The sequence below is a fragment of the Danio aesculapii genome, chromosome 6 (genome assembly GCF_903798145.1).
Source record: "Danio aesculapii chromosome 6, fDanAes4.1, whole genome shotgun sequence".
NCBI lineage: Eukaryota > Metazoa > Chordata > Actinopteri > Cypriniformes > Danionidae > Danio > Danio aesculapii.
In genome coordinates this window covers 61,337,448-61,349,939 of record NC_079440.1, presented here as the reverse complement: position 1 = coordinate 61,349,939, position 12,492 = coordinate 61,337,448, and the positions used below count along the sequence as shown (strand labels likewise).

General features: G+C 38.3%; 1 protein-coding gene across 1 annotated transcript in view; it reads right to left on the bottom strand.

The window, feature by feature from the left end:
* Positions 1 to 403, bottom strand: part of igsf8 (immunoglobulin superfamily, member 8) — a 36,200-nt gene extending 35,797 nt beyond the window's left edge. Inside the window, exon 1 of the mRNA XM_056460665.1 lies at positions 19 to 403. Within this exon, the coding sequence (XP_056316640.1) occupies positions 19 to 61 (43 nt within the window). The 5' untranslated portion in view covers positions 62 to 403. The remainder of the gene's footprint in view (positions 1 to 18) is intronic.
* Between the last annotated feature and the right edge of the window lie 12,089 nt (positions 404 to 12,492).

Below are 12,492 nucleotides of genomic sequence, written 5' to 3'. Positions count from 1 at the left end.
ACATGATGCTGGACTCACCGCACAGTAAAGCCACGAAAATGACGATCCACCGCGGTGCCATTCCGCTCCAATCCCCGAACAAACACACCTTTACACCGCTTTACTACAGTAAACACACATGTCTGTCAGCGCGTGCTGTCCTCGAGCTGGTGCTGGAAACAATACTCATATAACCACTAGATAAACTAGCATGCTAACATCAAACAAACTGTACACAAACACGAGCTTCAAATTGAAGATTATATCCTTCAAAACGCGTTTAAAGTCCAGCACTGCAGGCGCGCGGACGTGTCGATGTTTGCAGTAATATTATTCGTGTTGTTTTTATCTTACATCCCGCTTTTTCCATCGCAATCACAGCATTTGTCTTTACGATTGATCCCTGAGTAAATCAGGCGGCGACTGAAAGTAGTGCGTGGATGACATCACGCGCAGGCAGAAAGACGCGGTACTGCCTGCTCACGTGACTCCGCGCGGACGAACACAGCCAATAGGAGATCAATGCGAAGAGCGCGGATAAATCGATGTCTGGAATCTGGATGTAGGTCATGAATCTCTGTTGGCGCGAAAAATCATGACGATGGTTTTGATTCATGAATTATAAATATTAAATATTACATCATCTTAATTCATTAATGTTCATGTATTTATGTGGCTCGTCTGTCTTTTATTCCCCCTTTATTTCATAATCACTATTTATTTTGTTGTGTTTACTTTCTGCGTATTCTCACTATTCCAGTAATACGCTTAGACAATTTATGAATATCATATCATATATAATATTATATAAATATAATGGCAATAAATGGCTGGATTCTGCATATAACTGACTGACGCCCCATAAATCCCCGCAAAAATAAATCAAAATCACAATTTACACCTGAATAATCCTCGGCAATTGTTTAATGAATTCTGACAGAATTAAAATTTATTTATTAAATTTACATTAGCTGTATCTAAGCAATAAATACATGTTATTTATTGTGCAAAAAACTATATATATATATATATATATATATATATATATATATATATATATATATATATATATATATATATATATATATATATATCAGTATTTCAGTCACGGCATAAGGAAACCTTTATATTTGGACATGTTATTCGCATATGTCGTTACACAATTTGTAAATATAGCTCTATTGCATAACAAACAGATTGATGTCATCCCTCCACATCCATCAAAATCTTTACTTTCAATATCAATAACTTTAACAACAATAACAATATTTCATGTAGGTTTTATTCTAACGCAGATCGGCTTTATTTTTATTTTATTTTTATTTATTTAATCTTTTAGATTACCCCACTGGTAACCAAATACAAATCTATGGCTCCACCTAGTGGAAAAACAATTATTATCCCATTTATCATTTCAGTTCATTCTCAGCTTTGCGCCGTTTCCAAACATGTACATGTCCCATTATATTATTAGTAGTTAATATTTTTGGTGCATTTCGACTTAAACATAAAGTAATAACTCACTTTACGACTCTTACACGTTTCCAGGGTTATCAGAAAAAATATCTTATATATATATATATATATATATATAATTTTTGTTAGAATTTTTACTAAAAGTAATCACATTTCCATTTTGTAGTAATAACAAAAACCTCACATATATTCTTACATTAATTAAGAATATTACAGTTTTTAGTTGTTTACGCACAATTACTTGTACTTCAGACACAATGACTACAACATGTAACTGATGCACCGACCCACTGAACCAATTCTGCTAAACTACAAGCACAATTCCTGCTTTACACTCACATTGCAGGTTTAAAACACACTTTTTTTTTCAAAACACTGCACACAATTCTCTGCATTTGGCACAACTTTCATGCAGGAAATCTCTTGTTTTCACAAGAAACACACTGTCATGCACAACTGTAAAGTCAGTTGTCCTACTTTGCATGCTAACTCATCACATACTGTAGGTAAACACCGGTCTCACATAAATGTAATGTAGAAATCAGAGCTCATCTGCTTCATAACTGGTTCACTGCCCACCCACGTTTTTCAGTTGTTTATCTTTCTCCATATTCTCCATTTCTCAGTCCTATTGAGGAATTATTTTCTGCCTGGGGAGGGAAAGTTTTTCTTTTTTACTGTACCTGTATTCTGTAAATCCTTCTGTTGATGGCATATGTAGGACCACGTTATGTGCAACTGTGTGTTGGTTGGGATGAACACTTTGTACACTGTTTTTGTGGGGAAAATACAGTAAAATATATTTGGTACCATGTATTTTGTATAAAAACAATTGTGAAATATTTTACAATATATTCATGCAGGCCTGAGTACTGTCTGAAGTGTAACAGTAAGTCATTATGATGAATGGAGAACAAGAGGTCATAGTGTTTTACATTAAGCACATCAGTGATCAACTGGTTCTTATAAATAGCTAGTCATGTGATGGCTTGTGTGTGTCATTTGAAAACAAAACACCATTTTGAGAAGAAATCACATTGTTTTGAATGTAAAGTTTCATTTTGCAGGAGAATTGAAGTGTGTTGCCCAATATGTGTGTGTTTTGAATTGTGTGTAGAGTTCTGACAATATGCTTTCAGAAAATGTGAGTAAACAATTGGGAGAAACTGTAATCATACAGGCCTAAATTTGGGATTTTCTTTCTGACTAAAGTTAGAGACCAATCAAAACACCCCAGCAACCGCACAGCAACGTGCTACAAACCAATCAAAACACCCCAGAATCCGGCCAGAAACGCTGAAAACCAATCAAAACACCCCTACAACGCACTGCAACGCTAATAACCAATCAAAACACTCCAGCAACCGGCCAGAAAGGCTGAAAACCAATCAAAACACCCCGACAACGCACTGCAACGCTAATAACCAATCAAAACACTCAACAACTGCAGAGCTATGATAAAAACCATTCAGAAACCGTTTATCAATGCTAAAACCAATCAAAACACACCAAAACAAACTCTAAAACATCCCAACAGCTGCTAAAAACCATTCACAAAGCATTTAATTTTCTGAAAACTTATTATTATATATTTCCCAGTACTGGGTTGCAGCTGGAAAGGCATCCGCTGTGTAAAACATGCTGGATAAGTTGGGGGTTCATTCCGCTGTGGCGATCCTTGATGAATAAAGGGACTAAGCCGAACGAAACTAAATTATTTAATTGTATTAATTTACTTTGGTAAAGTTTTTGTTGTTTATTTTATTCTCGAGGTGACTCAGTGGTTAGCACGATTGCCTTACAGCAAGAAGGTCGCAGGTTCGAGTCCCGGCAGCACCATTAGCATTTCTGTCTGGAGTTTGCATGTTCTCCCCATGTTGGCGTGGGTTTTCTCCAGGTGCTCCGGTTTCCCCGACAGTCCAAACACATGCTCTATAGGGGAACTGATTAACTAAATTGGCCGTAGTGTATGAGTGTGTGCGTGAATGTGGGAGTCTATGGGAGTTTCCCAGTACTGGGTTGCAGCTGGAAGGACATCCACTGTGTTAAACATGCTGAATAAGTTGTCGGTTCATTCTGCTGTGATGAATAAATGGACTAAACCAAAGGAAAATGAATGAATGAATTATATTCTCGGCTGGTGTGCAGCTCTCATGTGTCCTCAGTGGGGCAGCATTGTGTTTTGATAACCTCATAGAGAATGACGAGGCCTACGTGACACCAGTTTTCTTCCCATAACTGAATCTACAACTGTGATGCTCACATAAAAAAAAGTCAACACTGTTGAATTAAACATTCTCCCACAGTTTACATTTAATTAAACACAATCATTTTCACAATCCTTTCTGTAGGCTGTGAAGAATCTCTAGTCAGTATTCGACAGAATTAAGTTGTAATGCACTTGGTCATAAACATGACCAGAACAAATACATTAAATCTCCTGTATCCATGCATAAATGATCCTTTCACTGTAGCAGCGCCATGTCGTCTCATTTATCAAGCTTTAATCTGAGCGTTTGATGGGCTGTTCACTGAATTATTAATGTAATTGCCATTGCTGAATGACTTTACTATGAACCACCACTGCAGGCAATTTATTTCATCAGATCTCCATTGAGCTCAAACACACACACACTCACACACTTACACACACACAGTTTCTCTCTGCAGCCTTGGCCCCGTCTGTAGATTCGATTTTGTGGCTTCACCAGGAGCCAAAATCATCAGCAGATTCTGTGTATCTTATAAGAAGTCGAGTAAAGTTATATGAACAATTTTTTCCTTCCCCCAATATGCTGTGTTTCCTTTTTTGTGTGTGTTTTGATCCCGGCTCTTGCGGCGGGCCGCTCTGTGGTGAGGCGCGGGCTGGAGTGGCGCTGCTGTGTTATTTTTGGCGGCAGCAGTGGTTGGTGGCTCTGGAGATGGAGTGGAGCGTTCCGGATCCAAACCCAGGCTGTTTAAGGGAATTCTCATCTGTAATGATCAGCGTCATTATGGGCTCACACTAACTGCAGGACGAGCCGCGCGTTAATTTCAGCACGTCCCTCAACAACACTTTGCCTCTCCATACTATTACATGCGTCTTGACGAACACCACGATCCATAAATGCACTAGCCAAAATGTAATTTTTCAGCATCATTGTACGCTGTAACAAGTGATCAGTTGACTTTACTTTAAAAAAAAAAGCGAGTAAACATGTTGCTTTTAAACAAACAAATGAGTAAACCTAATTTCACAAGCAAACTATTTTGCGTATTGTCAGAAAAGTGGCTATAATTCATACAAATTCATATGATTTTATTTTAAAAATTGAGTAAACCCATTGATTTTAAAGTGATTTGGTTGATTTTACTCATTAAAAGTAAGTAACCCTGTTGCTTTTAAAGCAATTAGTTGTTTTTAAAGTGATTAGTTGATTTTACTCATACAAATTAAGTAATTTTTTTACAGCAATTATTTGGCTTCACTTAAAAACATGTTGCTTTTAAAGACATTTGTTGACGTCACTCACAAAATGTGAGTAAACCCAGTCTGATTTCACATGCAAACTATTTTGCGTATTGTCAGAGAAGTGGCTAATTCATACAAATTCATATGATTTTATTTTAAAAATTGAGTAAACCCGTTGATTTTAAAGTGATTTAGTTGATTTTACTTATTAAAAGTAAGTAAACCTGTTGCTTTTAAAGCAAACCTCGTCCGAGTTCATATGCAAACTATTTTATGTATGATTCATATGATTTTATTTGTATGAAAATGTATGATTTTTAAAAGGAAGCCTGCCCCCATATCCCTTTCTTAAACCTAGCCCTCATTAGGCGATGAGTAAATCGCAGTAAAATGTATGAATGATAACGTATAAATATGAATTAAGGCAAGGCAAGTTTATTTATATAGCACATTTCATACACAGTGGCAATTCAAAGTGCTTTACATAAACAGGAATAAAAGAAACAAGTATAAGAGGAATAAAAACAAATAATAAAAACAACCCAGGCTCATTCTGAGAACGTAGTCCCGGGGACGTTTCTGGAGACCGCGAAATACGACCCGGGAGGTACGTATTTTTGCAGTTTTTGTTTCAACCCAGGCTCATTCTGAGAACGTGGGTTGCATAAAAATGGTAAAAAAATAAAATGTAAATAAAAAATGAACACTAAATCAAATGGTTATGAATTGCTATGAGATTGCGCTGGTAAACCCATTGCTTCTAAAGTGATTAGTTGACTTTAAAAAAGTGAGTAAACCTGTTGTTTTTAAAGAAATAAGTTGACTTTACTTTAAAAAAGTGAGTAAACCAATGGATTTTAAAGTGATTTGTTGATTTTATAAAGTACACACTACCTGAAAAAAGTCTTGTCGCCTATCCAAGTTTTAGGAACAACAAATAATAATATGACTTGATGTTGCCATCCACTCTGCAGATCTCTCGCACACCCCCATACTGAATGTAACCCCAAACCATGATTTCTCCTTCACCAAACTTGACTGATTTCTATGGGAATCTTGGCTCCATGCTGGTTCCAGTAGGTCTTCTGCAGTACTTGTGATGATTGGGATGCAGTTCAACAGATGATTCATCGAAAAAATCAGCCACTTCTGCCACTTTTCCAAATGATCAACTATAAGTCAAGTTATTATCTGTTGCTATTACAACTGGGATTGACAAGTCTTTTTTAAGGTAGTGTATAAAGTAAGTAAACCTGTTGCTTTTAAAGCAATTAATTGAGTTCACTTTAAAAAGTGAGTGAGTCTGTGGTTTTTAAAGCAATTTGCTGACTTTAATGTTTGTAAGTAGAATTTCTTTCAGAGTGATTGGTTGATTTTACTTATAAAAAAATGAACAAACCAGTTGCTTTAAAAGTGATTATTTGACTTGACTTTAAAAAGTGTGTAAACCTGTTGGTTTTAAAGTGAGTAGTTTACTCTACACTGTAAAAAAATCCATTATTAGGGACCGAGCACCGAACGGTGCAAGGCCCTATTGGAATTGCTCCGTTTATTATTATTATTATTATTATTATTATTATTATTATTATTATTATTATTATTATTATTATTATTATTATTCTTCTCCCGAATGAATCGCGATTTTGAGGGTCTAAACATGCCCGAAAACTCACGAAAATTTGCACACGCCCCAGAAGTGGCGAAAATTTACGTTTATTATAGGTTTCGGAAGTAGGCGTGGCAAAATGACTCGACAGCGCCACCTAGAAAATTGATACGGACAAGCCCCCGAGCCACGAATCACGCACATGCACGAAAATTGGCACACACCTCAAACATGCCAAGACCTACAAAAAAGTCTCAAGGAGCGATATCTCAAAACCAACAGGAAGTCGGATATTTATGGCTTCCTGCGGCGAAAAAGTGGCGATTTTGCCATTTCTAGGCGTTGTACTTTAACGAACTCCTCCTAGGGATTTCGTCCGATCGACACCAAAATTGGGTTATGTCATCTAAAGGCCTTGGCGATGTTAAATTGCGAAGCTTTAGAGTTTTCGTCGATGGGCGTGTCCGTGGCGGCCTCGTAAATTTTGACGACTCGCCACGAAACATCAAGTTCTTATAAGTCAGGCATGCATTATCCGATCTGCCTCAAAATTCACACGTTTGATAACCGTCCTGACCTGAACACGATTACATGCCAATATCCCGATACAGTTATAGCGCCACCTGCTGGCTACAGGAAATGACATGATTTACAGTGAAACAAACTCCTCCCACAAATTTCATGATATCAGCACCAAATTTGAGTGGTGTCATCTGAAAGCAGTATCGATGATATATTGTGAAGGTCTAGAGTTTTCGTCGATGGGCGTGTCCGTGGCGGACTCGCAAACTTTGATGATTCGCCATGAAACATCAAGTTGTTATAACTCAGGCATGCATGATCCGATCAGCCTCAAAACTCACACATTTGATAAGTGTCCTGACCTGAACATGTTTACATGCCAATAACTCGAAACAGTTATAGCGCCACCTGCTGGCAAACTTAAAATTGCCTATAACTCAGCCAAACAATATCCGATCTGCCTAAAACTTTACATGGTTGATAAGATTGCTCTCCTGAAGACATGTACATGCCATTATTGAGTCACAGTCATAGCGCCACCTGGTGGCAACAGTAAAAATGCCTATAACTCAGCCAAACAAAGTCCGATCTGCCTGAAAATTCACATGCTTCATTAAAATTCACTCCTGAAGAAATCTACATGCCAATCTTGAGTCACAGTCATAGCGCCACCTGCTGACGGGAGCAAGTTTGACATAAATCTGTGATTTTCACAGATTTTTTTTATGTATCGGAATAAATTATTATTGTTCGCGGTTCTCTGTCATCCTACGGCCACCGGGCGGCGGTGAGCCCGGGTGCGAGGTCCCTATCATCGCTGCTTGCAGCTTTAATTTTATGTGTTTTTTTTCAGCAGCTGGAGTGCCGGAGGAAAAAACGTAAAATAACAGCTGTTAAATTATGGAAATTTACTGTTAAAATACAGAGGTTGAATAACAGAAATTTACCAGACATTATAATTTAAGGAAATTTCTGTAATTTAATGTCTGTTATTTTACAGTAAATTTCTGTAAAATATTTTTTACAGTGTACTTAAAAAGTGAGTAAAACCGTTGACTTATTAAGTAAATGATTTATGTGCATAATTGTACAAATGTTGTTAATACAACAGTGATTACAGCAATGGAACAACAGTTCAAGTTATAACTAGCTAACTCACTTTTTAATCAATCGATTTTTTATGTTTTACAGTGTACACTGAGTAAAATTTAATATTTCATTACATATTTTATTCCAGGATTAATATTTGAGGTTAGACTGATGTGTTTTAACAAATATTTTTAATGTGTTTTTGCTTTAGTATTACTTTAGTACACTGTAAAACATGCAGGGTTCCACACAATTCATTCATGTTGTCCCAACACAAATCTATTAAGTTAACTTAACACTTGTACCAAATTTCTGAGGATAAAACATAAAAAATATAAAGAATTGTGTTGTTTAAGCTCATTTTAATTTAGTAGTTTGAATGAGCAGAAATATATATATTTTTCAGTGTACCATTAGTAAAAGTGAATTAAAATGAATGGAAATCGCTAAAATAAAAGAGATATTTTTCATTTTTAATTATAATGTTGTATTTCTACAAAAAAAAAGTTTTTTAATTTAGTTACAGTAAGACCAAAGGTAGGGCACATCTCACAGATAGCTTAAGAATGAAAGTTTTTTACTTTACATTTTATAATTCTAAGCATTACAATAACAGTGACCATCAGGAGTCCACAATACTCCATAGACCTGATTAATTTGACAAACAAATCAATATATTTCATTCATTCATTTTCTTTTCGGCTTCGTCCCGCCACAGCAGAATGAACCGCCAACTTATCCAGCATATGTTTTATGCAGCGGATGCCCATCCTGCTGCAACCCAACACTGAGAAACACCCATACACTCTTGCATTCACACACATACACTACTTCCAATTTAGTTAATCAATTCCCCTATAGCGCATGTGTTTGGACTGTGGGGGAAACCGGAGCACTCGGAGGAAACTCACAAGGAGAACATGCAAACTCAACACAGAAATGCCAACTGACCCAGCCGGGACTCGAATCAGCCACCTTCTTGCTGTGAGGAGACTGTGCTACCCACTGCGACACCATGACGCTAATAAATATATTTAAATAAGTAATAATTTAAAACACATACAATTATTAGATAATAATAAATAATTATTTTTACCCTATATCTGTTACCTTCAGAGACATACAGGGTCAAAACCTGGCCTTTTAAGTAATATTATCAATACTTTTCAAATTAATCAGAAAAATAAATAATAATCTCTATTTAAAAATAAATATAAATACAAAAAAGTGGTATTTTTCTGCGTTGTATTTACTAAATCTTTGCATATTCAAACTCCGTGCACATTTAAACGACGTCACTGTTATGAAGAAGAAAAAATCTCCCTCTATTGCTGCTTCGCAGAGTCTTCCCCCTCATGTTTGGATTGTAGACCTAGAGCCCTTTAACAGACTGAATGAAGATCATCTCGTATATTTTTGCAGTAGAAGTTTGCTTTGAGTAACCGGCGCTCAAATAAACACAAAGGAAGGCTTCCGACCAGCGTAACGCGGCACATACTAGGTCAAGCGTTGCCGCTGTTTAAAGTCTAAAGCCAAACTGGTTTGTGCAGCGTGGAGCATTTTTCATCCTCCCATTACGTGCTGTAACATCATGTTAAAACGTCCCTCTAACCGCTCTTGGCGTTCAATGAGAGAATGAAATGATTTCAGTTTATATATTTATTTTTGGTGGTGAGAATGCATGTAAAGTCGGCCTGCATGATGCCAAACAGAGTGTGCGCATGTGTGTATCGGGTTCTGTGCATGACGGCGCACACTCGTATGTGTGTGTGAACCCACAAAGATATTTCAATTTCTGCTGGATATTAAAGAAGCATGCGGTGGCAGCAGCTCTCGGCCTGCCAGCGGGTGATTTTGTGGCCGTGACTCCGGGGGGGAGGCGGGGGGGGAAGTGGCTCATGGTCAGGGCCCCTGCCGGACACACTGGCGCCTCTTTCTGGAGGACTTCAGAACCACCACACTCCTCCACCAGATCCCTGCCAACCCAAATCACTCACTTCAACATGTCTCTCTCTCTCTCTCTTTCTGTCTCTCTCTCGCCCACTCCAAGGCTCTCTCTAAAGCTATTTTCCTATCGAATTTTAATTTCTCAGAACTTTTGTTTATGCTGTTTTCTTCTAATGCAATGTACGATTCCAATGCTGCAATTAAAAAATTGGTAGTGAAATTGTCCTAGTCTTTTAATAAGTATTCTTAAAGTCTTAAAGTGTGTAATTGTAAACAGCTAATCCATGCAAGTTAATCCATTTCCCAGAGATGGTTGCAGCTGGAAGGGCATCCGCTGGGTAAAACATGTGCTGGATAAGTTGGCGGTTCATTCCACTGTGGCGACCCCGGATTATTAAAGGGACTAAGCTGAAAAGAAAGTGAATGAATGAAGTTAATCCGTTGATAAAAAAGTTTGTTCTGATAATTTTCAATCAACACATCTGCTTCTGCGTTTGGATTGGCTGCTTCTCTGATGATGTCAGTTTCAGCCACAATATTATTAGCCCCTCCCCTCTTACTGTTAGTTTGCCAAAGAAGAATGATGTGCAAAAGGAAAGCCCCGCCCCCTACTCAATATTCTATTTCAGTTAGAAGTACATCAGCACACTGAAATAAAAGCCTCAGCAATTTACGGTTCATGCAGACTTTAAAGGGCACATAGTTTACCTCTTTTTGTATGATGCAATATTAATATTATGGTTCCTCTGAGTGTGCCAGTTTAGCTTCAGTTTAAAACACAATTCAGATTTGTTTATTATAATGTGTTAAAAAGTGTCATGTTGGGGGCGTGTCCACAGCTCGCTGATTTAGGGGTGTGTTGCTTCACATGTAGATTAGTTTCGGCTTCCCGCCCAACGTAACAAGGGGGCGGGGCCATGAGCTCACCCGCTCTGCGTTTGCAACAGAGTCTGACAGGCAGACGGAGAAGGAGCTGGAGTGAGAGGTTCAGCATTCAGTCGTACATATACGACTCGGACACAGACCAAGCAGAGAGTACAAAATCATTTTTGTCTTTGTACAGTTTTACAGCCAACTGTGTGCTAGTTTCAAGTGCCGAGCTTGTACACAGAAACTAATAACCACACACACTGAATTAACTTTCACTGAGGCACCGGATGCGCCGCTCGAAGCCGCGACACGGCACACCAGACACTCTCTGTGGCGCGGCAGAAACATGAAGTGTCCCGAATCGTCGCACCACGCATTTTTGAATTCTAAACAGGTTTCTGCAGCGGTCCGCGGCGCCCAGCCGTCGACTTGAGTGTACCCTGATAGAAACCGATGTTTAGAATTCTAAAACGCATGCTAGTTAACATCACAGGGAGCCTCTGGGATCGCGAGAAATGCAAACGGCTGAAGTATAAGGTACACTCAATGAGAAGTACACATGTTTGCAAACCTACCTAAAGATACAACCAATAATTCCGATTAGAGTGATAATGTGGAGAATATTGATCTTGTGTTGAGCCCAATGAGCCTTGCATCTACAAATAGAGCTAGCGTGTTCCTTTAGTGATATCGCTTCAACTCACGCTGAAAATGGCGGACGTGAATCAACAAACTGAGGATATGATGACGCGCCTGTCAATCAATATTGGTGGGCGGGGGGACCGCTCTCCTACGTAAAGTTGTGGTCTGCGTTTGGATTGGCTCCTTTTCTGATGATGTCAGTTTGACACTTCAGGCACAACATTCATAGCCACGCCCCTTTTACCGTTAGTTTGCCAAGAGGGAATGATGTGCAAAAAGAAAGCCCCGCATTAAAAAAAATCTTATTTTTAAACTTCACATTCGATTTATCTTGATCTTTTATTTTTATTTCTACTATCTCAAATATTAAAATATCCTGTCTGATTACTAAATAAAATGTCAAATCATTTAAAAAGCAGAATTGAATAAACTAAATTGGCCGTATTGTATGAGTGTGTGTGTGAATGAGTGTGTATGGATTACAGTACTGGGTTACAGCTGGAAAGGTATGTGCTGTGTAAAACATATGCTGGAATAGATGCCAGTTCAATCCGCTGTGTGAATAGGACTAAGCAAAAGGAAAATGAATGAAGTGTGGTTTATTTATAAACTAATTTCGAGAGGATCACGTGCTTATGATCAACACGGCTGGCTCCTCATTAGCTCCGTAATCTGACCCATTAGATGATTACGGAAGCATTATAAATAACCAGAGTTTTCATTCCAGTTATCTTCGTCTTGAAGCTTCCCCCCCCTTCCACCCCTACTTCCTCCCCCTTTTTTGGCTAGCACTGTTGCCTCACAGCAAGAACACCGCTGGTCCAACCTCCTATCGGGCTGGTTGGTGTTTCTGTGCGGAGTTTACACGTTCTCCCCGTGTTCGTGTGGGTTTCCCCCGGGTCCCCCGGTT